The sequence below is a fragment of the Equus caballus genome, chromosome 2 (assembly GCF_041296265.1).
Source record: "Equus caballus isolate H_3958 breed thoroughbred chromosome 2, TB-T2T, whole genome shotgun sequence".
NCBI lineage: Eukaryota > Metazoa > Chordata > Mammalia > Perissodactyla > Equidae > Equus > Equus caballus.
The window spans coordinates 21345637-21360792 of record NC_091685.1 but is presented as its reverse complement, the minus strand read 5'-3'; the positions used below and the strand labels follow the sequence as shown (position 1 = coordinate 21360792).

Sequence of the window (15156 nt, the reverse complement as noted above, 5' to 3'; positions counted from 1 at the left end):
CTAGCATGACTCATGAAGCCATGCTGAGGCAGTGTCCCACATGGAGGAACTAGAAGAACCCACAACTAGGATATACAACTAAGTACTGGGGGGTTTTGGGGGAGGGAAAAAAAAAGATTGGCAACCCAAGTTAGCTCTGGGCCAATCTCCCTAAAAAGAAAAAAAGAATAAGACCTCGTTTCTAAAAAAAAAAAAAAAAAAATCACCTATTTTAAGTGAATATCCTCTGTCTTTTTGTTTCCCTTGCTTTGCTTTACTTTCTGGAAAACTTCCTCAACTTCATCTTTCAACCCTCTAGTCACTTTTCATTTCTACCATTACGTTTTTAATTTCTAATAGTTTGTTTTTATTTCCTGAATGTTATTTTATTATAGCATACTATTCCTGTGTCACAGATGCAGTATCCTCTCTTACTTCACTGAGAATAATTTATTTTGGAGTTTTCTTTTTCCTGCACATGCTCATGCTTCTTCCGATTTCCTTTTTGTTTATTTTGATCTGTCTTCCATTTTGGAGGCTTTGCTCAAATGTATATTTTCTTTGATTATTTGCTTGTAGTTCAGAGGGAGTCTAAAACACTGACTAAAAGCTTTGAATGCATTAGTGGGGCCTGTTGACTTTGAGCTTCATCACACAGTGATTTCAGTGGGCTGATGTTGGGGAACCTACAGTGTTAATATCCTTAGGCCTCTCCTCTTGGCTAGTCAAGTTACCCAAAGATGAGTCTTCCAAATTCCTGCTGGAAGGGTAACAGTCTGGTTGCTTACATTCTGGAAGCCAAGTTGGGGATTCTGGCTTGGGAAATGTCTGCATTCAGTTTTAATATTTGTAGTCATTTAACCCTTGTTTTTGGTACAGCCCTGTGCCCTCAATTGTGCATGACTTCTTCCCTCCAAAGAGCCTTTTACTTTTTATAAACAATGAACCTCCAGATTTATGCAGGGGTGAAGAAGGGGCAGTTGTTCAGCGATGTGGAGTTAGACAAGGGATCTAGGACTTTACCTGCTTCTCAAACAGCTTTCCTCTTTTTCTGCACCATGCCTATCCTTCTATCACCAGTTTCAGAGGTACCTAATGCTACTACTTGTCGTGCCTTTTGAGAATTCTACAATGTAAATGCAGTTGATTCGTATCTTTCCCAACATAGCTGGCTTGAGATTTCATTTTGCTGAATCTGCTATGTCAGTTACCACTTGTCCAGTTACTTTCCATCTTCTAAAATGTTGATGCATTTCCTGTTTTTTGTTCTCCTCTCTTTCTAGGTTTATGTCTTTTTTTATTTTATTTTAATTCCTTACCATAGTTTTAGTGGAGTTAGGGATGGAATATGAAATAAACTGCTTGTGGTTAATCTGCCATCTTACCCCAGAATCTTTTCTTAAAAGGTAGAGGCTTTGTCTGATTCATCTCTAAATTCTGACCCATAAAGGAGTCCCTGATATAGTAAGTACTTAGTAAATGTTTAAATGGATGATTAAGTCTTGTTTTACATCTGTAAAACTCAGTTGGTAACAAGTTTATGCTGGAGGCCTAGTTTCTTTTTTTTTTTTTTTTTTAAAGATTTTGTTTTTTTCCTTATTCCCCCGAAAGCCCCCCAGTAGATTGTTGTATATTTTTAGTTGTGGGTCCTTCTAGTTGTGGCATGTAGGATGCTGCCTCAGCATGACCTGACGAGCGGTGCCATGTCCGCGCCCAGGATCCAAACCAGCGAAACCCTGGGCCGCTGAAGCGCTGAAGCGGAGTGCTCGAACTTAACCACTCAGCCATAGGGCCGGCCCCAAGGAGGCCTAGCATTTTGTCTCATGGACCTCTCAATAGGGCTGGTTAAGCATCCTCACAATATTGTGGCTGGCTTCCCCTGAAGCAGGTAATCCATGACAGAGCCAGGCAAAAGCTGTAAAGACGTTAAGGCCTAGCATTGAAAGTTACATTGTGCTGTTTCCGTAATATCCTATTACTTGCACAGATCAGATATATTCAGTGTAGGTCAGACTTACGCAAAGGTGTGAATCCCAGGAGGCAAGACCATTAGGGACTGTCTTGGAGGCTGACTACCACACAAAGTTTCTGTCTTAAACTGGAAAAAGAACAAATTAAACACAAAGTAAGTAGAAGGGAAGAAATAAAGATCACAGCAAAAATTAATTAAATAGAAAACAGTACAGAAAATGAAGCCAAAAGTTGATTCTTTTTATAGAATTAATAAATTGTTAGCAAGACTAATCAAGAGAAATAGAAAAAGCAGATTACTAGCATCAGGAATGAAAGGGGTATCACTAGACCCTTCAGCATTGAGAGGTTAATAAGGGAATGTTATGAAACTTTGTATCGATTAATTTGATAACTTGAAACACAACGTTAGAAAAATTGACTCAGAGAAATCTGAATAACCTTTGTATCTGTTAAAGAAATTGAATTCGTAATCCTTTCTCACAAAAATAACTCCAGTCCGAAATGATTTCACTGGTGAATTTTATCAAACACTTAAGGAAAAAATAATACCAATCTTTCACAAATTCAGAAAACAGAAGAGGAGGAAAGGCTTTTCAACTCAGTTTCATTAGGCTAGTCTGTCTGTGTTACTGACACCTGACAAAAGCAATGTAATCCTCTCAACAGACAGAAGAATCATTTAACACATTTTAAGATTCTCATGATTAAGAATTACAACAAACTAGCAGTAAAAGGAAACTTCTTTGGCCTGATGAAAGCATCTAGAAGAATATACAAGCATCATCATACTAAACGGTAAAAAGAGTGAACACTTTTGCCCTGAGATCAAGAACAAGGCAAGGTTACTTGCTCTCACTACTTCTATTCAACAGTGTGCTAGAGGTCCAAGCCAGTGCAGTGAGGCAAGAAAAATAAAGGCATAATATTGTAAAGGAAGAAATAGAACTATCTTTGTTTGCAGAAGACACAATTGTCTACATAAAAAAATCCTAAGGAATCTACCCAGAAAACCCTACCAGAATCAGTAGATAAATTTAGTAAAGTCCCAAGAGACTAGTTGCTTATACAAAAATCAGCACTAGCAATATAACAGGAAATAATACCAGCATTCTACAATTGGAAAAAATAGTGTGTGCTATTTATTATAATATCATCAGAAATGTAATATTTAGGAATAGACTTAGAGATGTGCAAGGCCCTATGCTGAAAGCTACAAAGCATTCCTGAGAAAGATAAGAAAGATAGAAATAAGCAGAGAGCAATATACCATGATCATGGACCAGAAGACTCAAGTTGTTAAGATGTCCGTTCTCCCCAAATTGATCTATAGACTCAACAAAATCCCAAAATCTCATTAGGCTTTTTAAAAAATGTGTCCTGACAATTTATTCTAAATATGATTTATTTGTTTATTAAATTTATTCTAATATGATTCTGAGTATATGAGAATGGAAAGAATCTAGAATAGCCAAGACCATTTTGACAAAGAACAGAGTTAGAGGATTTATACTACCTGAGTTCAAGATTTGCTATATAAAGCCACAGTAATCATAATGGTATGATATTGGGGTAAAATGGACATATCAATCAGGTTATAGACTAGCTACAGATACTACACTTGATCTTAGCCAAAAGGCTGAGACGCTTTTAGAATAACTACAGAAGTAGACCCACTCACGTGGTTGATTGATATTTGACAAACGGGCCAACATAATTTGATGGGGAAAGGATAGTCTTCTCAATAAATGATACTAGAGCAAGTGGATATTTGTATGAAAAAAATAAGCATTAGCCCCTATTTCATACCATATTCAAAAATTAATTCAAAGTGTATCACAGGCCAAAACATAAAAGCCAAAACTGGAAAATGTCTAAGAAAACGGGAAAAATATTCACGTCCTTGGACTAGGCAAAAATTTCTTAAAATATTGGAAACCTCATCTAAGTAAAAAGCCTCTCTTAATAACACTATTAAGAAAATGAAAAGGCAAGCTACTGCTGGGAGAAAACATTTGCAAAACATGTATGTGAACAAATGACTTGTGTCCAGAATGTATGAGAAACTTGGACAACTCAGTAAGACAATTTTAAAAAGTGGTCAAAAGCAGATAATTAACAAAAGAAGATATGTGAATGGCCAATAAGTTAAACATCATTGGTCATTCAGGAAATGCAAACGAGAATCACAATGAGATAGCACTTCACACCCACAAGATTGGCTAAATTAAAAAGGCTGGCAAGGGGCCATCCTGGTGGCATAGTGGTTAAGTTTGCAGGCTTTACTTTGGCAGCCTGAAATTCGTAGATTCAGATGCCAGGCATGGGCCTACACACTGCTCATCAAGCCATGCTGTGGCGGGATCCCACATACAAAATAGGGGATGATTGGCACAAATGTTAGCTCAGAGACAATCTTCCTCAATCAAAAAGAGGAAGATTGGCAACAGATGTTAGTGCAGGGCCAATCTTTCTCACCAAATAAAAAAAAAGACTGGCAATAGCAAGTGTTGATAAGGATGTGGAGCAAGTCGAAATGGTAAAAGTATAAAATTTTACAACCATTTTGAAAATATTTTGGCAGATTCTTTTAAGCATTCTCTTGGCCATATAACCCACCAATTCTATTCCTAGGTATTTCCCCAAGAGAAATTAAAAAATAGGTCCATACAAAGATTTGTGTATGTTTTCATGTTCATAATAACTAGAAACAACCCAAATTTCCAACAACAGCTAAATGAAGAAACAAATTGTGATCTAATCATAGAATGAAATACTACTCAGCAACTAAAAACAACTAACTACTAATTTATGCAGTGGTATGGGTGAATCTCAACTAGGATGTGCAAAAGAAGCCAGACACAAAATGGTATATACAGTATAATTCCATTTATATAAAATTCTGGAACCAGTTAATCTATTATGAAAGGAGTCAAATAAGTAGTTGCCTGGGGCAGATGCGGGAGAAGCTGATAACATAGAGGCAGGGAGGTTCTTTCTAGCGTGATGGAAATGTTCTGTCTTGATTGAGGGTAGTAGTAGAGTAGATGTATACATTTATCAAAATCATTGAACTTTTACATTTAAAATGTGTTTTATTATATGTAAGTTATACCTCAAAATTATTTTTTAAAAATGAGATACCACTACACACTCACCAGAAACGCTAAAATTCAAGTCTGACAAAAGTTGGTGAGAATTTGGCACAATAGTGACTCTTAGACACTGATTGTAAGAGGGTCAGTAGTTAAACCACTTTGGAAGAGTTTGGCATTATCTAGGAGAATTGGAGCTAGACATCCTTCATGACTCAGCAATTCTGCTCCTCGATATATAGCCTTTTTTACTAGAGAAATTTGTATTTGTGTGTGCATCAGAAAAACCATAAGAATGTTCATGACGTTATTCAAGTAACCAAAGGAAAGTATCATCACAAATGTCCACCAACATTAGAGTGGATAAATTGTATATTTCTTCAACAGAGTGTTAGGCAGAGCGATAAAAATGAAGATACTAGTTACATTTAATATAGGTGAGTTAGAAACAATCTTTAGCAAAAGTGTCAAAAGTATTACATACTTTATGTTTCTGGTTACATAAAGTTTAAGAATTAGGAAAACTAAACTGTAGTGCTTAGGGATCTGTACTTAAATGTTGTAAATCTATAAAGGAAAGGAAGTGATTATCATAAAATCCAGAATTTTGCTTACCTTGAGAGAGGAGGTTTGGATTGGGAAGGGGCTAGGGAAAAAGTTTCTAGGATACTGGCAATATTTAGCTCTTGATCTGAATGCTGGTTACGTGGATATTCACTTTATAACAATTTGCTAAGTTCACTTTAAGATAATTTGCTAAGTGGCACATTTGTGTTTTATACACTTTAGTAATATGTGATATTTTACATTAAAAATAGAAAAAATACAGATCTTCATGAGGCATTCTCCCATACAACCTCTTCAAGGAGTTAGTTTATATCGACAAAACAATTTTGCCTAGAATTAAGACTTTGGTAGATCAGTGAACAAAGGACATGAATAGACACTTCTTCAAAAATGAAGAGTTCTGTTGAACTCCTATCATGTTCCAGGCACAAGTAGGTGCCTTGTATTGGCTCTCCACCCTAATGCTGCAAGTAGTAGATATTTTTCTGATTTTATAGATGAACAAATAGAAATTCAGAGAAATCATAGTTAGTAAGTGCTGGACCTAGGATTAAAATCTAAGTCTTTTATTTCCAAACGTGTCCTTTTTTCATTATTCTATCACTGCTACCTATGAAAAGAAAAAATAAACCTAGTGAAAAAAATAAACATGCAGCAAACAGTTAATGTGACAAAAAATGAAAGCATACATTTCTAACGGCAACAAAAATTTTTATCAATTTATTGATAAATCTATTAAAAGATGCATGAGAGTTATAGAGTGTATTACAAAATCTTAATGAAATTTAAATGATCTTAATAAATTCAGAGATTTACTATGTTCATGAATTGAAAGACTATCCCACTGATATTCTACACATCTAGACTTTTGATAAATTTTTTTTCCTTAGTTGTATTATATGTATCTAAATACTGGCATTCTAAGTAGTTGATAATATCTCATTTTTCACCAAACTCTTCTCAGGTAATATCTGTACTTTGTTTCTTAATTTTAATTATCTGAATTCTAGTACCTGCCCATTAATTTTAACTGTATGAATATGCTATGAATTTATCTATTTGATTGATGGATATTTAGGTTGTTTCCATTCATTTTACTATTAAAAATAATACTACAGTAAGCATTCTTGTTTGTGCTTCCTTCTGCAGATATGCAATTTCTCTGTAGTATGTATTCCAATATAGTGGAATTGCTGGGTTGAAAATTATGCCCATCTTCAAATTTACTATATATTGCCATTTGCTCTCCTGATTGTATCAGTTTATATTCCTACAATCTGTATAAGAGCTTTCATTCTTCCATTGGCTTGTTGTCAGTTTTTGTTACCCATCTTGAAATTTGTGCCCATCTTGATTAGTGTAAAATGATAGCTTCATATTGTTTTTATATATATTTCCTTAATTACAAATAAGATTATTAGTGAAAATTTATGTTTCTGGACATTTAGATTTTTCTCTTCCATGAATGCCTGCTCATATCTTTTGCCACTTTTATTGTCTTATCTTGATTTGTAGGAACTCATTACATATTCTAGATCCTAATCATTTGTTATATGTGTTACGCATATCCTCTACCAATTTGTAGCCTGTTTTTTGTTTTGCTTTGAGCTTTGTTTGTGGTATGTTTTTTCTCATAGTTTTCATCATTTGTAGTTTTGTATCTTGTTTAAGAAATTCTTCCTTACCTCCAAGATCATAAGGATATTCTATATTTTCCTCTAAATGTTCATTTTTCTTTTCATATTTTTTTTTTTTTTTTTTTTTTTTTTTTTTTTTTAAGATTTTATTTTTTTCCTTTTTCTCCCCAAAGCCCCCCGGTACATAGTTGTGTATTCTTCGTTGTGGGTTCCTCTAGTTGTGGCATGTGGGACGCTGCCTCAGCGTGGTCTGACGAGCAGTGCCATGTCCGCGCCCAGGATTCGAACCGACGAAACACTGGGCCGCCTGCAGCGGAGCGCGCGAACTTAACCACTCGGCCACGGGGCCAGCCCCTTCTTTTCATATTTAGTTCTCTAAGTAGGAATTTGTATTTAGCCTGAGGTAGGCTTTCAAGTCTGTTCTGCTGGTTTATGTGTCTATCCCAACAGTCTTTTGACAAATCTTGATGAATGTTAGGTCAGACCTTATTCTTAAAAATTATTGCTCTTTCATGTTAATTTCAGTATCAACTTCTTAAGTTCCAGAGGTCGAGGGGGCCTGTTGGTATTTTGATTGAAGTTGCTTTGCGTTTGAAGATTAATTTGAGGATAATTTACATGAATAGGGTATATTGCTCCATTTATTTAGATATTCTGTAATATCATTCAATAGCAAAGATGCTTGTTGTTTCTGTAGGTCTTATCTTTTGGATTTCATCCCAAGTGCCTTATGTTTTTTGTTGTGATTTTAAGTGGTATGTTTTTTAAATTAGATTTTAAGTTGGTTGCTAATGTATAAGAATGTAACCTATTTTTATATTTTTTATCTTAAATCTAGCAACCTTACTGAACTCTCATTAATTTTATAATTTATAGATTATTGGGTTTTCTAGTAGATAGTCTTATTGTGAAGAATAATAATTTTATTTCTCCCTTTCCAATCTTTTTACCTTTTATTTCTCTTAACTTGCATTACTCAGCTAGCTAGGACCTCCTATTAAATGAAGTTGAATTTACCATAGATTTTTGGTAGATACCTTTATCAAATTAGGGAAGTTCCCTTCTAGTCCTGGTACAGTGAGAGTTTTAGCTATGGTGCTGAATTTTATCCAGTGCTTTTTTGGGGCCATCATCTAGGGAAATGATTTTATGCTTATTTCCTTTAATGTTAATGTGGTGTATTTCATTAATAGATTTTTAAAATCTTAAAAGTAAGTATTACTTTTGCTGTAAATTAGCTGATTCCTGAAAGGAGAAGGAGGAATAAAATGCATATGTATAGATTTATAAAATATTAAGAATTCAGCCAAGGGGTGGAGAAGCAAATCTTTGCTCATTCAAATTCAAGCCTAATTCAGCTGTAATCATTTATTTCAACCCATGTTTTGTAAGAACTTTTTTCACTTCAGGTGCGCCTTTCCTGTGGAGAAGATGGTAAACAGTAAAATGATTAGAAGCATAGTGAGATAAACAGGGAAAAATAACAGAAGAATGTTGCACAGTTTGTTTAGTAGTTTCAAGTCAGTGATATAAAACTCAGTAGTAGTAGTATAGTAATCCAGTGAAGAAATGTTACCTGTAGGATTAAAGGAAAGGCAAAATAAGCATGTTACTTGTCATATATTTATTTTCCTTTATCTCTTTACTTTTTAAAAATTAACCCAGAAGCAGTGTGTGTTTATTTGGTATGTATCCTGCCAGCCTTTTTTTAATGCACAATATTCTCACATTTTTTAATAGAAGAATGTAATGTATACATTGTTTAAACTACTATGGATTTGAATAAGGTATCCAGAATGCTAATACAGTCTTATCAATCTCTTTTTTTAATTAGTTAGAAATTGTAGAGGTGTTTCTAAAGTTTATTTGGATGGAAGTTTAGCAGTGAGGTATTGATTTCTCTTAAATCTTTCCTACAGACGTACTGATGGATGTGTGTGCATGCACACACACATACGTGTATATATATATAAAGACATTCACTGGAATAGTAAAAAAACAAAACCAGCCTAACTGTCCAGCATTAGGGACGTGAAGTACATCCATGCAATGAGATATCCTACAGCTATGAAAAACAGTAATTCAGTTCCGTATTCATACATATAGATTTATCTCTAAGATATATAATGAGAAAAAGAAAGTCAAAGTACAGAATAGTGTTTCTAATGTTTTACTACTTGTGTTCTGTTTTGTTAAGAGGGGAAAAGAGTATATATTCACTTAATTATCATGCACCCGTACTGTGGAATAGTATGAAGCTGTTAAAAAGAATGTACTGACCTGGAAAGGTCTCTGAGACATATTGTTAAGTTTAAAAATAATGAAATAAATCATAGAACATTTATTATCTCATGCAAAAAAAATGTATGTACATTTTTGTCTCTAAGTACGTTTTAAAAGAACAGGATATATACATATTTAACTACTAACAGTGGTTACTTCTTAAAGATACTTGGAGACTGGAGGAAGTCTTTACTCTCTATATCTATATTGATGAGACTTCATTCATATATTATTTCTATAATAAAAGAAAAGGTAATATATGTTCACTATTTTAAAAAAGATTCAAAGAAAATTAAAAAGAGGAAAATAAAAAATATGCACAGTAGCCTTACCACCCACGCAGGTCCTGAGATAACTGCTGTTAAAGGCTTTTTATCCTTATCCTTCCAGAGGTAAGGGACATTTGTGAAGGGAGGGAGATAAAGAGCACCACATAAAAAGTTTACACTTAGCTCAGCAGACAGTGGGCATGTTATTTTGTGTTTGTTTTTCTTGTGTGGGGAAGATTCGCCCTGAGCTAACATGTGTGCCAAGCTTCCTCACTGGGCTTGTTTTTTAAGCAGAAAAATAACATGATAGCATGTAGCTTATTGTCTGCTTTGGTTTTACTTTTCATTGTATCCCCAGTGCCTTTATAGGACATCATAGTAGTCAGTAAGGATGTGTTTAAGAAATGAGTGATGGTAATCTACTAATCATTGGTGAAGCTCTTCTGGTTCCAAAACCCAAAATTAAGAAATCATGCTGGTTGACTTTTAGAAAACTGTCAACTTTAGCTAGATAACATTGGGCAAATATGCCCTGCTGTTACTAGCTGTAGCTTGGATTAACACTAAAAACATTTAATACCACTGTCTTTTCAAATCTGCAAGATAGGGAGAGCTCTCGCTAGAATAGATAAGCAGTCTGGGGTGGCATAGAAAGCTTTGTTTAAGAAACAGTAATTAACCTTTTCATCTGCTAAGGGACTCTGGCCTTCTTTGCCCCTTCACAGGCCTTGTCTCATACCCAGAACACTTCTCTGTACATGTAGTAGAGAATGGAATGATTCACGTACCCGTGATGAAAGAGATAGATTGTAGAAGCTATAGTATTTGGCTTTTCTGTTCTTGTGCTTGTCTTCCAATCAAACAGGTCAAATTGAAACTGCTTAATTTTGGAAAGATTTTTATATGTATGTAAGTATACATAAAGGATGATTTTACTCTGTAATTAGATAATTATCATGGAGGCTGAGATCAAGTTTCTGAATTTTTTTTTAGGGAAACATTAATTAGTACTATTTGTCTTTTTCTTCTTAGTTTCTGCCACTGCCTTCTACAAAGCACAACCTGTAATTCAGTTCATGTGTGAAGTTCTTGACATTCATAATATTGATGAGCAACCAAGACCTCTGACTGATTCTCATCGGGTAAAGTTCACCAAAGAGATAAAAGGTGAATTAAATCTATTCATGTAACATCAGTAAAAAAATACAGAGCAATTATAAAATGTTACATTAAATTCATTATCATAACATCTTAGGTAGTGTTTCAGTGGAAGAAATGCCAAGTAATGGAATTAATATTGATACCAGCTAATTTTTTGTTGATACTTTGTCTTACTTGCTGAAGATGTAAGAGTATCCCATGGAAAAATGCTTCTATAATATTGTTAAAAAGAGAAAGCTTATTCAAAAAAATATTGTTATTTCAGAACTGGAGTCATTCTTTGAACATTTTCTAATATAATGACTTCCTTATTTTTCTGAAATGATAGCAGAATATTTATTTCTTTGAAAATTTATGGATAGGGAGCTAGCCTGTTTCATGTGTTGTTTTAGAGTTGGAAGTCAGTTATTTCATGTACATTATGCTGACCATTGGTGTTGCCTATTTTAGTAGCTAAAAATTGTACAATGGTGTTGCATCATATGCTTATTTTACTAATATAAATTCATCTCTACATAGTCTTCCAAAGAGAAAAAGAAAAAAGTAATTTTAATAGTGTCCTGAAATTTAGATTTTGTATATATTTATTCTTTATATGTGTACATTTCTATGTACATTTAAATATACATAGACAGTTTTATATGGGAACCCATATACACTGTACTTTATCACAATTTAAGGAATATTTCAAGATTAATTTTGATTGTGTAAAATTCTTGTCTTGTTCATGACTTTAGAACCTAATCCTCATGTAAGATGTGACTCCACTGTATTTAGTCTTTATTATTTAGACATGAAGAGAATTTAGATATTCTCTAATTAGAATGAGTAGTATGAGTTCTCTGTATACTAAGGGTTAGATCTTAAATAGTCGAAAATAATTATTCTATTTTAAGGTTTTACCTATGTGTTGTAGATAATTTTCAGCCTGTAGTTTGAATGAAGCATTGAAGTTTGTTCACTGAACATCTTTCAGCTCCCCAAATCAGTTAGAGTACCTGAATACATCCTGCTTGCTCCAGTAATTATTCTTTGCCTTTTAGTAACCAGGAGAGAGTCATTGTAATAAAACATTAAAAGGAAAATCTTTCCTGCTTTGAAAATAAGCATCCATTTATCTCAAGTTATTTAAGTGCCAAAATAATAAAGTGTTATGTATTACTGTATTGCAACCATACCATTGTCCTTTCATAATCAGTATTAATTGCACAGTTAACTTTGTTGGAAGGTAGTGCATTAGCCACCATTAATATGTGACCATCTAAATGCCATGATTTCCAGTGGAGTTGCTGCTTAGTTACCACCTCTGATATCATGAAGTCACTTACATTATTTTGCGGTAACTATGCAATCAACTCATATCACCACTCTATCACAGAAAATACAAGATGTACAGAACAAGGATTCAACTGCTGCCCGAAGAGCATGGACTCGATCTTAACTTCAACTGCTCAGGGGCCCAAAGAAATGACTGAAAAAAATGACTAGAAATCATTATAAAGTTGATGTTATAGTGAAGGTAAAGCCAAGTTTATAGGTTAAATATTTGATTTATTAAAGCCAAAAATTTGTTTTGGTTGGATGGAGGGTTTGGGGAGGGACCTGGGCAGAGAATTATCTAGTCCATTTTTTAAAATTTCAACTTTTTGCTAATCCCTGGATTTGGGTCTAATCCTCAGGCACCTATGACCCTAGATTTGGGGTAGAAAAATCTGAGTTGGATCTAATTGACAAACTGATGATTATTTCTTCCATTCAAAGTCAAGAAATCTTGCTTTTTTTTTTTTTTAAAGAGGCCTCTTTAAAGTACATCATGTATTCCTACCATAGTAACTCCAGAGAATCAAAGCTGTGTGTTCTGTGCTTTATATTTGGGTTTCATTTTTCGCTGGCATGAGGAAGTTGGTGATAACTGTTAAATAGCGATATAAAGTGTGCTATAATGAATAGATTTTCTTAGTATATTCATTTGGTTCCAGTTGAAGTTTTTCCTAAATGTTTAATATTAACTTTAGGATGGTTTCTTTGTGTAATAATTCCTCATAGTTCAAGAGCAGAAATACTGAGGGAAATTTATGGTAAAAGTATCCTATGTATATAAGAGTACCAATTTATTTTTGGTAAAAACTTATTTAGTAAGCTTATAGAACCTTACTAATAATTTTTTTAATTCAAGGGAAGACTCAAAAACAAATTGCTAAGTGGTGTAGATAACAGAAATTTGTTTTAAATTTTTCTGTTGTGTTTTTCCCCTAAACATAAATATTTTTATATCTTGCTTACTTCATATTGTTGGTATTTCCTTCTTTTAGGAACTTCCCTTGGGAGTATTTTATTTTCTAGTCTCCTTTATAATATAGAAGCATAGTAAATTCTCTAATTGATCTTTAGTTTTATAAAGGTAGTTACTAATAAAAACTACTTCTACTGATACAATTAGGAGTACTTCTCAAGAAAAACTCATACCAATCTGGTTCAGTGACACTGTGTCCATTTAACATCTTGATTTGTGCTGATTATAGCAGAAGAAAATATTACTATGAGTGAACTTTGTGTTTGGTACTACAGTTAATAATTAGATAGGAAAATAGGACTTCTTTCCCTTAGCACTATTGATATTTTGGGCTGAATAATTCTTGTGGTCGGGGCTGGGAGGTTGTGCATTGTAGGATGTTTAGCAGCATCCCTAAATCTAACATCCACTAGATGCCAATAGTACCCCCCAGTTGTGACAATCAGAAATGTCTCCAGACATTACCAGATGTTCCCTGCAGGACGCAATCATCTCTGATTGAGAACCACCGTACTCTAGGAATCACAGATAAAAAAGGGAAATAACAGAAACATAATAACCACAAATACTATCAGGGAACTAAAAGTTGTCCTCTATCTACCTTTTTTTAGATTTTCCTCCTTTGGAATGTAGGCCATAGAAATAGAGTGAAGCTTATCTGTGACCAGTAGCCACTATATATATCTGTTTGTTAACTCTTCTCTAGAGAGTTCCAGGACTGCACTAGCCAATACAGTAGCCACTAGCCACATGTAGCTATTTAAATTTAAATTAATATTTCAGTTTCTCAGGCACACTAGCCACATTTCATATGCTCAGTAACACATATTGTTAATAATTTTAGCACAAATGTGAAGCATTTCATCATCTCAGAAAATTCTGTGGATAACACTGCTTAGAAAATTCATCCCAAAGAATTCCAGCCAGTGGTTTGAAAGCCCATTGCTTTGTATTCTAAAGCAGGCCTGGGATCCTCAAACTCCCAGGGTCAGGTCTGCAGATGGACTGCAAGGATCCAGGAACATCTAAAATCATATGCTAAATTATGTGTATGTGCATTTTTCTAGGAGTTTATTGCTTTCATCAGATTCACAAAGGGGTCAGTGATTTCATAAGAAAGTAGGGATCACCCGCTCTAGTAATTATTTGTTTGCATTTGATTTCTAATTTTTAATAGTAAAAGAGCTGTGTTACTATATTACACTTCTACTAAATTGTCTCTCCACTTCTGTTAAAAGGGCCTTGGATTTTTTTTTCCTGGTTTAAAAATTTTTGAAGGACTTCCTTCTTGAGCTGTATGAAATTCTGATCTTCAGTCAGTATGCAGTGACTGGGCTATTCAAATAACACATATTTTGAAAGTTATATAATGTCTTGACAATTATTACAACTCCTTTCATTACTCTTTTCCTCTCCCAGCATAAATACCTGAATTTATTATAAACAAGGTTTTTTATTAATGGAGAACTTTATCCCTTGGTCTATAGGCTTTGCAAATTTTATGATATATATATATTTTTTGGTGATGAAGATTGTCCCTGAGCTAACGTCTGTGCCAATCTTCCTCTATTTTGTATGTGGGACGCTGCCACAGTGTGGCTTGATGAGCGATGTGTAGGTCCACGCCTGAGATCCAGACACACGAACCCCAGGCCACTGAAGCTGAGTGCATGAACTTAACCACTAAGCCACCAGGCTGGCCCCTTGTGATACTATTTTATAATGTGTAGAGCTTGATGGGATAGGGAAAAGATTTGGAGTTAGGTCTATCATAATTGTAACCATTATTATCAATGTTATGTATAAAAGCCTTTGTTAATATCACATTGACTGTATCACAGATTTTCTGTCTGTTTAGAATTGGAGTTTTTATAGTAGTGGACGGGCTTTGTAGCTATAAA

General features: G+C 34.2%; 1 protein-coding gene and 1 non-coding gene across 7 annotated transcripts in view; one reads left to right on the top strand and one right to left on the bottom strand.

The window, feature by feature from the left end:
• AGO3 (argonaute RISC catalytic component 3) overlaps positions 1-15156 on the top strand; it is a 116377-nt gene that overhangs the window by 54654 nt on the left and 46567 nt on the right. For all 6 annotated transcript variants that reach the window (XR_011436462.1, XR_011436463.1, XM_070260439.1 and 3 more), the window contains one exon: positions 10834-10968. Coding sequence is in view for 4 of the 6 variants with exons in the window: in XM_070260439.1 (XP_070116540.1) it covers positions 10834-10968 (135 nt within the window). In the remaining 2 variants the exon portion in view is untranslated. The remainder of the gene's footprint in view (positions 1-10833; positions 10969-15156) is intronic.
• LOC111772647 (U2 spliceosomal RNA) lies at positions 3417-3601 on the bottom strand. The gene has a single exon (XR_002806650.1). It is a non-coding gene; the product is annotated as a U2 spliceosomal RNA (small nuclear RNA).